At 37.9% G+C, this 19,664-nt stretch overlaps 1 protein-coding gene across 4 annotated transcripts in view; it reads right to left on the bottom strand.

Moving 5' to 3' along the window:
- Pxn (Peroxidasin) overlaps positions 1-19,664 on the bottom strand; it is a 243,207-nt gene that overhangs the window by 4,680 nt on the left and 218,863 nt on the right. For 3 of the 4 annotated variants that reach the window (XM_070091299.1, XM_070091297.1, XM_070091298.1), the window contains exons 19-30: positions 17,511-17,718; positions 10,156-10,348; positions 9,079-9,279; positions 8,405-8,521; positions 8,075-8,226; positions 7,425-7,599; positions 6,136-6,373; positions 5,804-5,921; positions 4,518-4,729; positions 2,091-2,298; positions 1,725-1,917; positions 500-631 (exon numbers count right to left, since the gene is read on the bottom strand). In XM_070091299.1, coding sequence (XP_069947400.1) covers positions 500-631; positions 1,725-1,917; positions 2,091-2,298; positions 4,518-4,729; positions 5,804-5,921; positions 6,136-6,373; positions 7,425-7,599; positions 8,075-8,226; positions 8,405-8,521; positions 9,079-9,279; positions 10,156-10,348; positions 17,511-17,718 — 2,147 coding nt within the window. The remainder of the gene's footprint in view (positions 1-499; positions 632-1,724; positions 1,918-2,090; positions 2,299-4,517; positions 4,730-5,803; positions 5,922-6,135; positions 6,374-7,424; positions 7,600-8,074; positions 8,227-8,404; positions 8,522-9,078; positions 9,280-10,155; positions 10,349-17,510; positions 17,719-19,664) is intronic. The other variant, XR_011392793.1, reaches the window with a different exon arrangement.

Genomic DNA, 19,664 nt, shown 5'->3' with positions numbered 1-19,664 from the left:
TCAAGGAAGAATGTAATCACATCAACCAAATCTGATTTCACAGGATGTCACTACTCGCTATTTTATAACTGAATGCAGGAAGAAAGCTGAGAAAGTACTACACAACTCTAGGTCTGACACTACACCCAATAGCTATATTGTACTACCTGTCAACCAAACGAGCAAGAACTGCTTCAATACCTTAGCACAAACCAGTATCAGGGTTCCCAATACTTCATCCAAAAACATTAAAAAAAAAAAAAAATCTAGTGGAAAATGAATGAACACTGCTGTAGGCTTTTATATCAAGTGGTGGTTGTGGCAATATTTATGTTAAATAAGTCCAGGGACTTAGATATCAAGAGTCAAAGAATATATATATATATGCATGTTGGAGTTGTGATGCTAGTAATGCATACACTCTACACCAAAAGCCACCTTGAGGGGTTGTATACACTGTATTAAAAACTTTAAAATTGTATTACCAGCAGCTCCATACGGTAATGCAATTAATACATACCCGACATCTGCACACAGTGCAAGGATCCTTCTGCCAGGCTTCTCCAGGGAGTCGTTCATGGCCATCATCATTGCATAATTTTCTCCTCCTCTTTCGAATACTTCCACTACACTTATGCTCTAAAGTGCTGATCTGATGGAGAAACATAACATTTTAATCATTTTTTGTTAGTGTTGAATAACTGGTACACAAATATTGGAAAGAAGGCCATTACTATTATTATAACACAGACTAAGAAAAAAGCAATTATATATAGCCACTATATCTGATTTTTATCTATTTTGATTGTATTATGAAATAGGAAGAAATAATATAAATTAAATACATTGTTAATGTGAAAGAAGAGTATAAATGTAACCTACTCATTAGTGGATCCTCTATTATATGTACAGTATATGTCTGATCCTGGCCATATGTGTTGAGCTGATTTTGGCGAGTAGGCGAGTTTTTTTCCACCCTGAGCTCCCAAGACCCACGTAACTAACATTACAATAAATTTTTAATAAGAATTGTATGCATACTAAGTTTAGAAAAATAAACAATTGCATACTTATCTTAAAAACAATGTTAAACTTGAGTTTTGTGCACTCTGGTCAGTCACTGTATAACTCCTATGGGTTTAGTGCTCCCACCTCCCATATATATTTTTAATGATAAACCTCTTTAAATTTTATCTGATTTCTTTCCATTCCTCAGGCTCTGTATGACCCATATTGACTTAGTTCTTGTTTTTTCAATAACTAAATGACCACTATAGGTTTAGTACTTTTTTTGTAATAGGTGGACATCATTTGGGACTGAATTTATTTTAGATTAATCAAGGGGTAGCACTAAACCCATAGGGCTCATAAAGCACCTGGGGAATGGGAAGCAATCAGGTTTAATCCAAGGAAGGGGAGGATAAATTCAGTTTCTTATATCAAGAGCCATTTACTTGCATCAATACACTTTCCTCGAGGGGTTGGAATTGGAGCCTAGTGACAAAAGCTGACAAACTCTTGCACAGCAACCAAATCCCTTCAAGGGGTTGCCTTATGTCAATGAAGAGCTCTTGATTTAGGAAGTGGTGCTACCCTCTGCTTCATTATCTCAAAACTATTACCTATTCCCAAGGTGTTGTATGACCCCCTATGTGTTGAGCAGCTTCTCATGATTATAATTATAATACTGAAAAGTACTGTATCTAGTGTACTTGAATACAGATATCTTTTCATACAATACAGACCTTATTATTAAGCTCATACACTGTTTTTGAGAGCTGCTCTACAAGAGCTTCAATCCCTTCTATTCGCTGTTCTGTCATGTCTTGCTCATAGCTTCCCAAGTCATGTTCATTGCTGTCTTCTTTATTTTTATTTCTTGGTATCCATCCTCTGACACTTTCTTGACGATGACTATGGATGGGTCTAGGTACAGTTCTTTGAAAAATCAATGGGAAAAGGAATAACCAAGCAAAAAACGAGTGTAAAAATTTTATGCCGAATTATTTAATTTATGCCAGTACAGTATATTGCACAAAAATCTAAATATGTAATATGAATTTACAAAAAACTTTATGCAGTACATTATCAGATGTAATTAATGTACTAACCTTTGTCTGTGTTCAGAATTGGTGATATTTTCTGAATTATTACTAAAGAAAACTGGTGATGCCTTTATTTCATTGGTAGCTAGTTTTTCGCTGGTTATTCCCATCAGAATGTGTTCTTGATCTTCAATGTGTGAAAATTGAGCTTGCCGACGGAAACGGATGCCTGGTGCTTGGGTTAAACTGTTGAAGTTGCCAGCATTCCGACAGTCTACAAATATTTTCGTTAGTTAAATTGAATTGAATATTTAAACCTTAAGGGAAGTAAATTTGTTAAAACAAAGTTACATGTAAAAAGGATAAAAATGTGATATATAGTGTGAACACTAAACTTGCATGTGATTCTTCCCATAACATCATACAAGTCAGAACCTATCATGAAAGACTACTCCTATGGCCATAATTCACATCCCGACTCTCCACATCACTGATTTTGTGATATAATGTAACATTTATAAGTCAGTCACCATTAAGGTGAACTCAATATAGCAACCCAATCACCTCCAGCAAGTGTAAGATGAACTTTGTAAGACAAACACAAGAAATTCTTAATCATGAAAGCCAGAGAGGCAAGAATGGTAGTCTTGAGAACCATCATGGGTGAAAAATTGAAGTGGAGCACAATGGCTGCGTATGCTTCAATTAATCATGCAAGAGCCACAACAGTCGAGTGACTGGTTACAGCCTAGTAAACACAATTTACTTTAAATATGTTATAAACAGAACTCCAAGATAACAGGACGATGTCTACTCTGGACATACTTCTACAGTTGTTGTTGTGTATGCTAGTGATTGGAAAGAAACATCAATAAAGTGAGAGCAAAACCATGCAAAGACAAAAGATGTGGCAATAAGAATGTTTAACTGCAACTGGCACTCATGGAAACTAGATAAAGCAACTGCAACTGTATTTTTTCTCTTGCTTTAACATGCTATTTTATAATGAATACTATTCCCCTGAAATTTTTTGCCTCCATATATAATGCTAAAGTTACATGACAAAATAATAAATACTGTACTATTGTGTACTTTCAGCTTAATCTAGCATCCACTTGGTGTATATATGTATGACTGTATTAACACATTTCCATCCTTTTTACTGTGGTGTGTTTACTCAGGATGAACAGTACTCTACTCCATCCTCTTCCTCTTTTTTATACCATAGATTTTTTTTTATCTTAATGGTGGACAGAAAAATGTGTGCAAGGGAACACTGTGGATTTAAACTACAGATATGGGAAAAGGAAGTCGCTTATCATTTCACCAATTTTTCAGACTTGCAGCTACACTGGGTAAATATGGCTAAATTATGGCTGGTAGAGTATGTGTTACTGGCATGATCTGACTCATGTTTAATAAGCTTCAAGAAGAATTTTATATTCAGCAAAAGATTTAATAGTGATCAATTTTGACTTTATATTCTCATTCCATTAAGTGACCCGACAACTGAACAGTTTTTCAACTAAAACAGGAAACGAATCCAATGTGCTTCTTTTTTACCGCATTAAATTTAGCATCGCCTGGTGAATTATGAACACGTATAGAAATTATTCTCTAACAGATTGGCTACCTACAAGGTCTACCATCACCAACCCAGGAAGCAGTAACTTCTAGTGGTGTTGGTCTACTAATGTTCATTTGTAATAAGCCAGTGTAGCAGTTGTATTCTCCACATGATGTGACACTGCTACTCTCTGGTGCCAGTGATGTGAATTTTAATCTTGTTACTCCTTTACTACCCTCTTTTTGCAGCAATTAAATTACCACCCTCAGTCTACAGCATCATATCTTAAGTGCTCTTTACTACCAGAATGGTTCAGTAATCTTGAGTAATTCTGCTATTGTATTTGTTTTTTCACTGAGTTTTGTACAGGCACTTACATCAGTGAAGTTACCATGAATCCTGTACTATGTCAGGAAAAAGGGTGTAAAGGTATATGGAACCTAACCACCACTTTACTAGTAAAATATAAAATATGCTTTGTGTAATGGATTTACTACATGTATACCTGCATGTTAAGCAATGGATGTATGTATCAAAGAAAATAGTGACTAACAATACATAGCTATACAATATTCAATGGAGTGATCAGGATTCAAATCAGTGGTTTAGGATTGCCAACCCAGCAGTGCCTTAGCCTTTATATCATGGAGGGTCATAAGGTTTTTCATAGCCAGGATAGTGTGGAACTTGGTAATGGCCACTAATTCTAGCACTGGTAATCTCAGTAGGGTCTAACTCCTTTCACTCCAATGAATTGCTACATTCCTTCATTACAGATTTTAAGCGTATAAAATAGGTATATACTGCATGTGTATTTTCCTTCATTAATAATTGTATTTTAGTGACTAAGCCTTAAGTTTAGTTTCAGAATACATTAGGTAGTATGAAAAAATAGGAGACCTTCGACTCACTTGAAAATTACATACCTGTACAGCAGTCCGTCCATATGCGCAAATCAACGTACGGAAGCTTTGAGCACTCCATAAATGCTGGGCTCTGCTCACGAGGTAACACAAACACATCAGGTGTCATGTCTTGTATGTTATCACCATTGTCACACAATACTCTTCCCAGTGTGGCCTGCTTAATTTGTGCCAACTGTTCAGGCTTGAATGTGGTAGGATTTTCATACCAGAATCTGTATAATAGTAATAATCTATTGAAATATACTTACATGTTGCAGTGTAAATATATGTATACAGAGAACTGGAAAAGAATCCTTCCTTTGTAATAGTAAGAGGCGACTAAAATGCCAGGAGCAAGGGGCTAGTAACCTGTTCTCCTGTATAAATTACTAAATTTAAAAAGAAAAACTTTTGTTTTTCTTTAAAATGACCTTAAAAGAAAAACAAAAGTTTTTCTTTTAAGGTCACCCTGCCTTGGTGAGATAAGGCTGGTGTGTTAAAAAAAAAATATATACCGTAGCTTAGCTGTAACAAGTTTTTATAAAACCTGAGATGCAAAGTCATCTGCAAAAGCAGATTTGAGCCTTTTTAGTTGATCCTCAAGGGAGTTTTTTTGATGGTAAGGGGCTCTTGATCAAAGGAATTGGACCAATGCTCCAATTCCTTGAATCAAGCTTAAATACCTTCCATTTCCCTAAGTGCTGTATGACCCCTATGGGTTTAGTGTTCCCCCATTAACGTAAAAAAAAAAAAAAGTGCAAACAGAAGTTCTTTGCCATATTTATTTAGGCCTTTAGCTAAGTAGATCACAAATTGGTAATTTGCTGTGCAATTTGTTGTCCATCTAGACTGAAATTTATTGTTTCTCCCTGACTAGCAAAAGACCTTTTTGAATATCTCGCGCTGTCTGCCGAGATATCACAGATGACCAAAGTGAAAAACCATTCCCTGCTCAAGGCAATGCATATTTGTATTATTTTGCTATAAATTATGTAAATAATGAATTCTGTAATAAATAGATGGTAATAAAATGGCTTAAATCTAAATACTGTACACATAGAATAATGAAGTAAACTATTAATTTATTGACATTAGAATTAAATATATTGTGTGTTGCTTTAATGTACTTGACTAGAGCCTAACTAAAATGTTTAGATAAAAAATGCATTCACATATTTAGTGAGCCCCCAGCAAGGAACAGTAAATGCATACCATAACCATGCAACCATCCACAGTAACCTGACCTTTCACACACACACACCACTAGGATATTAATTAATCATAGTGTAATAAGAGTAAGAACTGACCTGTCACCATCACGTAACCGTCTAAATTGGTCCACAAGAAGGCACAAGAAAGTTGGTCCTACTCTGGCACCTTCAACAGGGTCTTCCAACAAGGCACCAACCCACACATCCACATTTCCTTAAATAATTTTGTAGGCAAGTGTTACAGTTCCTATGCCAAAACATATATGTATAGCAAACTGCTACAGAATTTCATTAAATTCTGCCAATGGTTGAAATTTTAATGATGCAATACAAGAAAACTAAAACCAATATTTTTTTATAAAAAATGACAAGTAAGAACAGGGACAAAACAGTAGGCAACAGGTGGTACATAATATTAAGTTTATTACCTGGATGACCATATAACTGCTTAAGCTTATTTCGAATGTTAACTGATGATATGTGAGACCTCAGTTGATCAAAGCTATCTGGCACTGAGAGATTACAAGCTCTTCGCCATTCTGTGTAGCCAGGCAGAGCATGATCTCGTCCTCTCTGGATGTTGAGAGAAGCGAGATCAAGTGCCACTTCGTGAGCAGCACGGAATAATTTTTCTGTCAGCTCTGTATTTAGAAACTGGCCAGGCATCTACAAAAGAAAATATAAGATTTGGAATTAAACTGCAACTGTGCCTGATAGATTACAATTTCAGGTCAAAACCTATCAATATTTACGAGGTATCACTAGATGGAGAATAAGATGCAATAAATATTCTTAGGTATACACAATGATAATATTAGGAAAAGAAAATACTATAATTAATGCACTGTACTGTACTGTAGTGCATTGTATTGTAATTCACAACTTGGCATTATAAATGCATGGCAGCAAAGGACATCTATTAGAGGAAACATTTCATCATGAATGGCTTTTTCAGTCCTAATACAGTACAAAGATAACTAAGAAACTAGTACGTATTAATAATGGCAGGAGTCAGATGGTAAGCAGCATTTTTGTGAATATTAAATATAATACTGTACTGTAATAATATGTATTGTGCAATATCTGCTGAGTGACACTACCTTATGGTTTGTTAATTTATAAATAATGATAATTATAAAATTTTATCAATAACTTTGTTGTTTGTCAACAATAAGTGTGTGTGTGTGTAGTTGTGTGTTGTATAAAGCCTCTATATCCCCCATACCCCTTCAAGGAAGTGTCTTGATGTTGGTGAGGGACTCTTGATTCAAGGAAATGGATGTGTCCTTCCCTTAAATGGATCAAATCTGACTGCCTTCCACTCCTCAGATGTTATATAATCCCCTACGTGTTTTGCACTTCCAATAAATAAATAAAATAATAATAATATGTACACCCCCCACACATAATATAGTACGTACATAGGTATCTTGTAGTTAAGCAGTAGAACTTTTGGTTCACAACCAAAAGAACCTTAGTTCAGTCCTAGACTGAGCAACTTCTTCATGCACCTGCTGTTCAAGTTCTCCCTCCTAACAGTAAATATACCCAGAGTTAATTGGCTGTTATGAAACACATCACAGAGGAGAGCACCTAAGGACCCTAACAGAAATAAGCTACAATGCTTGGTTTTTTTGGGGTATCCTGGATTATTAACTGTCTAATGATCTGAAGATTGTCTTCTGCTGTAGAACAATACTGTATTTTATTACATTACCTTAAGTTTAGCAGGAGTTGCAAAAAGGCCCCTGAGAAGTGGATCAATTCCTCCTTCTTGTACAATACGCCAAGGGCTAAAGAAAGCTTTATGTAGTGGTAAATGGCCTTCAGGGATTGGCTGGAAGGTAGCATTGAGTCGGTGAAGAATTGGATTGATTAATGAATGTCCAAATCTGAAGAGGAAGATTTTGAATTTTATAGCTTATGTATTTATACACTACAAAATCTTAATTCAGTCAGTGTTTTATTAAATAAAAAATTAACTGAAGAACACAGTTCAGACTTTTTTCACAAACATATGAACAAAATTTTAGAATTTCTATTCAGAAAATTTCTCATTTCTTCTAAAAGAGATGTCCAATTTTTCTTATCGCAAATATTCTGTAATTTGGACACTACTGTAACTAAATTTTTGTTACTGGTGAGCTCCATACTTACAGCACCAAACACAAGTGCTTCACATTCATCAATAAAACTGCCTAACAACCAAAATGGGCATAGAAGAACTCCAATCGAGCCTTCGTAAAGTAACACTATTTAATGTTATTTATTTATGAAGAAAGCTACTATAAACACTTCAGCATAATTTATTAATATAATACGTACTACAAAACAATTTTCTGCCATATGCCCGTCACCAAATATTACCTAAAAGCAGCCGTAGCAAAGACATTACTGATTGTAGGCTCTAGCTTGGGATTGTAACCTGTATACTCTCCAAGCAGCTCCATTCCCCTGGGTCCTATGATATGTGATATCCAGTGTGAATATGTGATGTGTTGAACCTCGGCTCCAACTATCTGAAAATCAAACACATGAACTATCTGCAATACTTTTAGAATTTTTTTGTAAAATAGATCAGGTTATAAAATAAATTTGGCTAGCAATTCAATGGCACATTTTGGTGAGGTAACTTGAAAATTGCTTTCCCTAAGAATATAATAATAATAATAATAATAATTTGATTATATAACTTACCTTTCGAGCTTCATAAAAGATAGTTTCACCATCCCAGTGTGGATTAATTTGTCTCAGTGCTTCAGCAATTCTGTTGTGCTCTCTGAACCATACCATATGCATTGCAGTCAGACCAGACTGAGGAAAAATTAGTGCATTTATAAATTATATGTATGTCACCCTGCCTCGGTGGGAGATGGCCGACTTGTTGAAAAAAAAAAAAATGTATGTTTATGTACAAATACCTGAGACAATTAAGTAGAGTACAATAATTACATATACATAACAGCTTCAAGCATCATAACACCCAACACTGCTTGTTTACTTTGAAGCTGACTTTTAAAAATTGAAAAAAAAATGTTCCCTCTTATAAACACCTTGTTTAATTAGTTGCTAATTGTACACACCAACTGTAAATCCATGAAAGAAGACTTGCATAAGTTTATTCCAACGATTTTTAGGGGAAATCTTAAGATTTCTTAAGATGTAGATGTGCAAGCTGCTTATATTTTACCACAGTGGCTGTTTCTCACCAAAGTAGAGTGACCCAAGGAGTCAGTACAATCACCATCAATAGCTATCTTGCCAGAAGTATGCAGACTTAAATTGTATATTGCAGTCAATACATATAAAAAGCTAATGACAGACTATAAGTGTAATTTTTTCTTCACAAGAAAATAAATGTTAAATCTCACCTGTTCATTAGCTCTAATATCTCCAGCTAAGAAGCAGTCTATCCCACTTTCACTTAAATCTCTTCGACAGTCTACAGGAGCACCTTCACTGAATGGCATTAGAGGCTTTCCAGAGGATGTAAATATGCCATGCCGTAACTGACCATTGTCGTGTGTCAAGTTACGTATGAGCCTCATCTCTCCAGCACTTGACCCATACACCTGTAAAAGTAAATTTGTTAACTATAAATTTCACAATAAATGAAGTACATAATAATTCAAAAGATATGTATACATTATCTAGGTAGTAGGATGGTAGACAACAACCACCCAGGGAGGTACTACCGTCCTGCTAAGCGAGTGTGAAACGAAAGCCTGTAATTTTTACATGATGGTAGGATTGCTGGTGTCCTTTTTTCTGTCTCATAAACATGCAAGATTTCAGGTACGTCTTGCTACTTCTACTTACACTTAGGTCACACTACACATACATGTACAAGCATATATATACACACACCCCTCTGGGTTTTCTGCTATTTTCTTTCTAGTTCTTGTTTTTGTTTATTTCCTCTTATCTCCATGGGGAAGTGGAACAGAATTCTTCCTTCGTAGGCCATGCGTGTTGTAAGAGGCGACTAAAATGCCGGGAGCAGGGGACTAGTAATCCCTTCTGTATAAATTACTAAATTTGAAAAGAGAAGCTTTTGTTTTTCTTTTTGGGCCACCCTGCCTGGTGGGATGCGGCCAGTTTGTTGAAAGAATAAGATGTATACATTAGGATGGGTCACTGATATGAGGTAGAAATTCTTTCTCAATTTTCTTTCGTCTTCTTTTCAATATTTCTTGTTTTGGCTACAAATTATTTATGTAACTTTTTGTGCTGCCTGGACACTGTTTAGAGGTGCACCAATGACACCAAATTTTCACCCCTTACAAAATGTTAATTCCATAAATGAGAGTAATTAGTCCCATATTTGCAATGAGTAATAGAATGCTGGATGTACAGAGACCGTGCAAACAACAATGAATTCCAGTACTTATTCACAGTGACCAGGCAAATAATAAATCCATTTGAACCAAATTTATTTGTTGACATACCTGTGATGCATCAATATAAGATGTGAGTTGATTAATCTGCTCTCTTGGGAGTACTGTATTGAAAAACACTGATGTCATTCCAGAGCCACAGATGCCAGAAGATCGAGTAAACTCCATACAACGGTGATGGCGAATTCGAGGGTCATCGGGAGGGATTTCAATTGGAAAGCAAGGTGATGCATAATCACATGACCTGTAAGTGGTTGAGTGTTATGTTAATATTAAATAATATTAACCAAATGCATTATTTATTTATCCTTAACCAAATGCATTATCCTTGAATGTTTATAGAGAAAGAAACTTCCTTGCCACAAAGAGAATAATGCAACAGAAACTCTACTAGCTATACAGTCTCTTCCTAGACATATTCAGATACCGTAGATGTTGTAGCATTTTGTTAGATAAATGAAGTCCTTTATTCCCACTACAGACCAAATACAAGGGAACAAAGGACATTAATAAATTTAATTGAGGAATAAGCTATTTCTCATAAACAGTTATGTTGAAACAAGATAATGTGAAAATTAGCTAGTTTATTTTGTGTGACCTTATTGATTAGCATATGGCAGTCGAGGAGGCGAGTGGACAGAGGAAGAGACAGCACACTAGCAATGATAAAAAACTCCATGAACCAAAACAAACAGATATACAGGTCTCCCTCAACATTCGCGAGCTTCACACATTCACGAATTCCCAACCGCCAAATCATATTTATGTTGAGGATTTGAAGTTGATGAACAACATTGACAGAGGCGTAATTCCCTACAAAACTCTGTAAATATGAAGAAACCGTCTCAGTTCCCCATCACAATGTTCTTCACAAGAAAGCCTACCACTGTAGTCCCCATCCCTTTACCCAAGGTCCTATCTATGCTTAGGGTGGATAAATACACGAGTGAGAGGGGTTGGATTTGAGTGAGACTGGCACGCGAGTAAATAGAAATGTCAACGCTTATTGCTTGCGTAGCGTTTATTCTGTTAGTGGGTTGGATTTGTGAAGGACCTACCTAGTATGGGCCAACAGGCCTACTGCAGTGTTTCTCCTCTCTTATGATAAATTAGACACATGTTCAACTCTTGGGTATCTTTATTGAGGAAACGTTTCGCCACACAGTGGCTTCATCAGTCCATACAAAGGAGAAAGGTGAAGAACAGGAGGAGTTCGACGTAATCAGTCCCTCAGCCTTGAGTCGATGTGGTCAGTCCATCAATCTTGAAAAGAATACAGCATATCTGCAGAGAAGTAGCTTATATACCGTAGGCAGGAGAGGTGCAGCAGTCGTAGCTGGTGTCACATTTGACCAATATGGAAGTAGGTCGTGCCCAAGGGTTAGGTAAGAGAAGAATTCCTAAGTATTAAGATCCCAAGAAGTTGCAGTGTCAGACAGGATTGTAGATGAGAGAACTGACACAGTCCTTTCTTATGAGTGAGAGAGGTTGGATTTGAGTGGGACTTGCACATGGGTAAATAGAATTATCAAAGCTTGTTCCTTGGGTAGAATTGAAAATTGAGTTGGGCAAATATTCTGTTAGAGGGACGGATTGTGAAGGACCTGCCTAGTATGGGCCAACAGGCCTGCTGCAGTGCTCGTCCTTTCTTATGTTTCCCTACAATATATTGGGGCACCAAACATTCGTGATTTTTCAACATTCGCGAGGCTCTTGATCCCTTAACCCTTGCGAATGTTGAGGGAGACCTGTACATGTGTGTCACTATTGTGTTTATTGATCAATGACAACCGTGATTAGTTAGAGAAATGAGAGACAGAACAGTGCTTGGAGAACGATGTTTATGCCCTGCATAGCTAAGGGGTTTCCATGTGTACAACTGAATATCATCCAATTTTTGTAAAAACTGTACCATATCATGTGCAAATAGAGTATATTAATTATCATTATTATTATTATTATTACTCTCTTTCTTAGCCCTAGAAAACCTAGGTATAAGGTATTGTTATCTATGGCCACGGATAGCTCTAAATAAAGTACACATGTGCTGGTGCTAGTTGAACTAGTGGAAACAAGTTCTGGATGGAAGATATGGCACACATTTTTAACACCAGTAACTTGCTCCCTTAAAATAACGAGTGCACATTCATAATCTGGTTAAGGATGTACTCAGTCACAAAGTCACTGTGTAAAGTCTATAAACAAGATTAGAAAATTTATTATAATAATAATAATAATAATAATAACAATAATAATAATAATTTAAGGTAGTAGGTTGGTAGACAGCAACCGCCCAGGGAGGTACTACCGTCTTGCCAAATGAGTGTAAAACAAAAGCCTGTAATTGTTTTACATGATGGTAGGATTGCTGGCGTCCTTTTTTCTGTCTCATGAACATGCAAGATATCAGGTACGATTGCTACTTCTACTTACACTTAGGTCACACTACACATACATGTAGAAGCATATATATACACACACACACACACCTCTGGGTTTTCTTCTATTTTCTTTCTAGTTCTTATTCTTGTTTATCTCCATGGGGAAGTGGAACAGAATTCTTCCTCCATAAGCCATGCGCGTCGTAAGAGGCGACTAAAATGCCGGGAGCAAGGGGCTAGTAACCCCTTCTCCTGTATATATTACTAAATTTAAAAGGAGAAACTTTCGTTTTTCCTTTTGGGCCACACTGCCTCGGTGGGATACGGCTGGTTTGTTGAAAAAAAAAAAAAAAAGTAATAATAATAATAATAATAATAATATCTTTATTTATTACAAGTACATGTACATGGTATATAGGCCTAGCTGACATCAATGACATACTACTATATAGAAAGCCGCTCGTTATGCTGAGCATTGCAGGCAAATTAGGTCAGTTTTGTCCCAGGATGCGACCCACACCAGTCCACTAACACTCAAGTACCCATTTTAAACTAATGGCTGAACAGGGACAGGGACAGCAGGTGCCTTATAGAAAAACGTCCCTAATGTTTTTCAGCTGTACCGGAGGAGATTCGAACCCCAGACCTCAGTGTGTGAGTCGAGTGCTCTAGCAATTGAGCTATGGAGCACCAAGTAAATCGCAGCTGTGCCACAACTGACAAAAACAGTTTGAACAGTCTACTAATTTCTTTAGATTCTACCCATTCCATTCAGAAAAAGGAGAAGCCCTGGCTGCTACTGGAAAATATATTCCAACTCTTGCAAACTCACTGGCTTTCCCGGATAACCCATACATTCTCTGTATATATATTTTATTTCTCCTTTAACCCTTTCAGGGTCCGTCCCGTAGATCTACGGCTTTTCGGTGAGTGTCCAAACCGTAGATCTACGCCAAAATTCTAGCACCGTCAAATTTAGCGCGAAAGCGCTCATAGGCCTACATGTGAGAGAATGGGTCTGCGCCGTGGGTGTGCGCCGTAAACAAAAAATCTAGGCGCCTGCATAGCATTGTGGGAACGCCGGCTCAGTCACCCTTGTTTACCATGCCTCGTCGTAAGTCAGCTCTCACTCCCCGGAAAACTGGGACTCTCCTCTTCCTGTCTGATAGTTCTGACACTGATGGAAGTGCAAATGAAGACGAATTCTATGGCTTTGATAAGTTAGTGACCGAAAATAATGACCAGGATATTGATAATAGTGCAGAAAACCCCGACGATCCTCGACCTTCTACCTCTGGTGTGGGCACTCGTGACTCACGGTCGGGTGTTCCTAAACGTAAGAGAAAACTAATATTTTCTCGTGGCCAGGCCTCTGACTTCAGTAATGACGATGATTCTGACGTGGATTGTGATTTTATTGCGCTCGACGATCATTCGAGTAGTGATAGTGAGGAATCATATTCACCAGTGAAGCGTCGGTATGTTCGCTGCCGCATGCGCTTGGGTAGTGTACCCTATGCTGTGCCCAGGGGACGGAGTACATCCCGTGGCCCTACACCCGTTTTAGGTAGTGATAGTGAGGATGATGTGGCTACACTTGGCATGGATGGGCCACAGGCATCAGTGGATGGTGTTAGTGGTGCTGGTGATGGTAGTGGCACCGCCATGCGTGACTCACCGTGCCACGCGGGGACCCACGCTGCTGACTCGTCAGTTCAAGGACAAAGCGGAGCGTCAGCCACCAGCCCGCCACAACCACAACCACCCGTACAACCAGCCTATGATGTCCAGTATCCACCACAAAACCGTATGTGGGATTGGCAGCAAAATCCCAATTTTGTTCCCAAGCCTCACCACTTTGATGACTCTCAAAGTGGAATTCTACCTACCTGTCCCCTTGGAACAACGGCCAATGAACTGGAATTCTTTGAATTATTCTTTGACCAGCCATTGATGGAAATTATTGCCAGGGAAAGTAATAAGTATTTTCAGTACACCATGGCAAATACGATCTTATCACCACAGTCAAGACTACACAGGTGGAAAGAGACGACTGTTGCAGAAATGTATTTGCTTTTTGCAACAATAATGCTTATGCCTCACGTCTATAAGCATAATATAAAAGCATACTGGTCCACAGATCGGCTAATTTCTACCCCATCCTTCAGTGAAATAATACCAGTGAACAGGTTTATCTTACTGTTACGTATGTTGCACTTCTCTGACAAAACCAGGCCTGACAGAAGTGACAGGTTATACAAGATTAGAAATGTTTTCATGTATCTCAAACAAAAGTTCAGGATATACTTTTATCCATTCAAGAATCTTGTAATTGACGAGTCTTTGAGTTTGTTCAAAGGTAGACTGTCATTCAAGCAGTATATACCGAGCAAGAGGAACCGCTTTGGTATAAAATTGTTTGTACTCTGTGATTGTGACAGTGGCCTGGTGTTGGATATTGTTGTATACACGGGTAGTAAAACATTGAAAGATACCAAGATGTTATTGGGTATCTCAGGTGACGTAGTGAGAAACATGATGGCACCTTATCTTGGTAAGGGCCATACATTATATACCAATAACTGGTACACAAGCCCATTACTCAGTGATTTCATGCGAGTGAACAAGACAGATGTGTGTGGCACAGTGCGTTCTAATCGTAAACATATGCCCAGGCTCAACGCAGGTGTTCGTGGTGATGACGTGCAGGTGTTTACTGCCAATGACATCATGGCATTACGGTGGCATGACAAACGAAATGTCACATTGTTGACAACCATTCACCGTAATGAAATGCAAGACAGTGGCAAAGTTGATCGAGTGACTAATGAACGTATTCGAAAACCAGTGTCAGTGACTGATTATACACAAAACATGCGCTTGGTTGACAAGTGTGACATGCAGATTGGTTTTGTTGACTGTGTTCGTAAGAGTTACAAGTGGTACATGAAACTTTTCTTCCATCTCATGGACATTTCAATGCTGAATGCATATAATATGTACCAAATAAAGACTGGTAACAGACCACCGTATGGTGAATTTTGTTTGTCTGTTGTCAGACAACTCATAATGAAGTACCAGGTAACAACACCTGCAATACAACATGGTCCTTGAATTCATCACGATATACCCAAGCGTTTGAGGAGAGAAGGTGATCATTTCATAATACAGCTTCCTTCAACTCAAAAGAAATTTGCTCAGAAGAGATGCATTGTCTGTGCACAAACAAAACGACGGCAACAAAGACGCAAAGACACTCGGTTTATGTGTGAGGAATGTAAGGTGCCTCTGTGCATGGTGCTTTGTTTCAAGGAGTTCCACAAGCTCCAGCAGTTCTAAAACCATGTCCAGTGATTGTAAATATGTAAATATATGATAGAACATTAGTATTATACAATATTTGTGCATGTTTATTGTAATAAACAACAGTGGTAAACAATAATATGATAATAACTTTAGTGCGGTTATTGTGTTCAATACAGTGAGTTTATATATATCAATTATATACAGTATTGGTCTCTCAGGCCCCAAATGTTAGTAGGAATAGAAAAAAATTGGAAAAGAAAAGAAAAAACAACTAAAACAACAAAATAATATAATACGCGTATGTGGAATTCGTCGATGTTGCCACCACCACATCATTTTCTATAAACTTCTTGGCACTGTATCTCGGTAAGTACTGATCAGATTCTAATTTTTTTTTGTTTTATTACCTTCACAAAAATATGCTCTTTAATTCTGTTAGAAAAATAATTTTTTTTTTTTTTTTCAAAATTTCTTGGACACTGGTGCATGACTTCAGATTTTGGCCTTGGACCCTGAAAGGGTTAAGGGAGGTTCCTTGATGCTGGTGAAGAGCTCTTGATCCAAGGAATTGAACCTGACCTCCACTTCCTTGGACAGAACCTGACTGCCTCTCATTTCCTCAGGTGCTGTATGATCCCTTTGGGTTTCATACTTTCCCAGGAATGTAAGAACTAATATTGTATTTTATACCATAAATAATGCAGGCTATGAATACTATAACAGATTTATAAATCTGTTGCATATGAAATACAGTGGACCCCCGGTTAACGAACTTTTTTCATTCCAGTAGTATGTTTAGGTGCCAGTACTGACCGAATTTTTTCCCATAAGGAATATTGTGAAGTAGATTAGTCCATTTCAGACCCCCAAACATACACGTACAAACGCACTTACATAAATACACTTACATAATTGGTCGCATTTGGAGGTGATCGTTAAGCGGGGGTCCACTGTATATAGAAAACAAAAGGACAATAAGACACAATACTGTGACTGGAACAATACACAAATAACCTGCACATAGGAGAAAGAAGCTTTTGATGATGTTTCAGTCCAATTTGGACCACTGACTAGTCACATTAACGTTAGTGTGACTAGTTAATGGTCCAAATTGGACCAAAATATTGCCATAAGGTGTAGGTTGTGTATATAAAGCAGAAAATGAACATCCTTTTACAAATAGAAAGAAGAATTGCAATGCACCAATGTTTTTTACAATCATAATGAATTTATTTACCCTGTTTTGCATTTTGTATATGACAGTGCAGAGCATGTTAGATAGGAGAGTGGAAGCAAGTGGGTTTTTGTGACTTAACATGCTATTGGAGTGTGAGCAAGGTCACATTTATGAAGGGATTCAAAGAAACTGGTTAGCCGGACTTGAGTCCTGGAGGTGGAAAGTACAGTGCCTGCACTCTGGAGGGGTGGGGATATTTGCAGTTTTGAACTGTAATATCAGTACCACTCTGGCAAAACAGTGATGGAGTCAATGATGGTGACTCCATCACTGTTTTGGCCGTCTCTCACCCTACCTCGGTGGGAGATGGCCAGTTTGTCAAAAGAAAAAAAAAAAAAAAGACGGAAATCTTGGGGGAAATGGTTTCATTGAACATAATTTTGCTTAAAGATAGATTTTTGAGGAACTTATTTTAGGCAAGAAATGTCTGTACATACAGTGAAATATTTTCAAGTTTAGGCAGACTGCTGTTATTCACTTACCTCTGACAGTTTACACCATCATGAAAACTTTCTGAAGATATAGAAGGAAGTGCATGATCTAGGTCATGATCAAGGAACTGTCCCCACTGCATCAACATGTGTGTACAATGGTGATCAGGTGATACTTCCTCCGTGCTAATAATTCTAGAGGAAACTAATCTTGCACTGGGCTTGAAGAACCCATGGTATCTTTTTGTCTTTGACCAACCTATTGAAACAAAAAAAATATTTGCGATATATGTGTATAGGCACATTAAATACATGCTCAATAACAACCCACTTGGAAACAAACTCAGGAGATTAACTGATCTGTATATTTTGACATCCTCTGGGATCCTCTTCAGAAGTGGGTTGAAATATACAGATAAATTAATCTTCTGAGTTTCTGACTCCATGTGGGTTATTATTGAGCACTGAAAGCATTCATTACACTTTAGTTATTCACAATAAATACATATAATATACTGGTATATTGTATTTGATGAACAACTGGGAATTACCATCAGATTTACATTTTAAACCACCACTTTTGGACTTCCCTAAAATTTATCTCCATCTTGCCTTCTTCCATTCTCTAAATGGAGTCCTACTTTTATGTCACCATGGGGTTGTCCTGGTGGTTCACACAGTATTCTCATACAGACAAGATGATGCACAGAAGAGCATCAAGAATGGTACCTGAGCTATGAACAAAGAATGTAGGAGCTAGACTTCATTTCACTGGAGAAGCTAGCAACAATAGGGGATATGATCATGACATATGAAATACATTTAATAAATGTATGGAAGAGGGTAAGGTACCTAGGGATTGGCAGAGAGCATCCATAGTTCTTTTGTATAAAGGCAAAGGGGACAAAAGAGAGTGCAAAAATTATAGGGGGATAAGTCTGTTGAGTGTACCTGGTAAAGTGTATGGTAGAGTTATTATTGAAAGAATTAAGAGTAAGACAGAGAATAGGATAGCAGATGAACAAGGAGGCTTTAGGAAAGGTAGGGGGTGTGTGGACCAGGTGTTTACAGTGAAACATATAAGTGAACAGTATTTAGATAAGGCTAAAGAGGTCTTTGTGGCATTTATGGATTTGGAAAAGGCGTATGACAGGGTGGATAGGGGGGCAGTGTGGCAGATGTTGCAGGTGTATGGTGTAGGAGGTAGGTTACTGAAAGCAGTGAAGAGTTTTTACGAGGATAGTGAGGCTCAAGTTAGAGTACATAGGAAAGAGGGAAATTATTTCCCAGTAAAAGTAGGCCTTAGACAAGGATGTGTGATGTCACCGTGGTTGTTTAATATATTTATAGATGGGGTTGTAAGAGAAGTAAATGCGAGGGTCTTGGCAAGAGGCGTGGAGTTAAAAGATAAAGAATCACACATAAAGTGGGAGTTGTCACAGTTGCTCTTTGCTGATGACACTGTGCTCTTGGGAGATTCTGAAGAGAAGTTGCAGAGATTGGTGGATGAATTTGGTAGGGTGTGCAAAAGAAGAAAATTAAAAGTGAATACAGGAAAGAGTAAGGTTATGAGGATAACAAAAAGATTAAGTGATGAAAGATTGGATATCAGATTGGAGGGAGAGAGTATGGAGGAGGTGAATGTATTCAGATATTTGGGAGTGGACGTGTCAGCGGATGGGTCTATGAAAGATGAGGTGAATCATAGAATTGATGAGGGGAAAAGGGTGAGTGGTGCACTTAGGAGTCTGTGGAGACAAAGAACTTTGTCCTTGGAGGCAAAGAGGGGAATGTATGAGAGTATAGTTTTACCAACGCTCTTATATGGGTGTGAAGCATGGGTGATGAATGTTGCAGCGAGAAGAAGGCTGGAGGCAGTGGAGATGTCATGTCTGAGGGCAATGTGTGGTGTGAATATAATGCAGAGAATTCATAGTTTGGAAGTTAGGAGGAGGTGTGGGATTACCAAAACTGTTGTCCAGAGGGCTGAGGAAGGGTTGTTGAGGTGGTTCGGACATGTAGAGAGAATGGAGCGAAACAGAGTGACTTCAAGAGTGTATCAGTCTGTAGTGGAAGGAAGGCGGGGTAGGGGTCGGCCTAGGAAAGGTTGGAGGGAGGGGGTAAAGGAGGTTTTGTGTGCGAGGGGCTTGGACTTCCAGCAGGCATGCGTGAGCGTGTTTGATAGGAGTGAATGGAGACAAATGG

The sequence above is a fragment of the Cherax quadricarinatus genome, chromosome 35 (assembly GCF_038502225.1).
Source record: "Cherax quadricarinatus isolate ZL_2023a chromosome 35, ASM3850222v1, whole genome shotgun sequence".
Classification (NCBI taxonomy): domain Eukaryota; kingdom Metazoa; phylum Arthropoda; class Malacostraca; order Decapoda; family Parastacidae; genus Cherax; species Cherax quadricarinatus.
The sequence above is the reverse complement of the archived record's forward strand: the minus strand, read 5'-3'. Positions and strand labels throughout refer to the sequence as shown.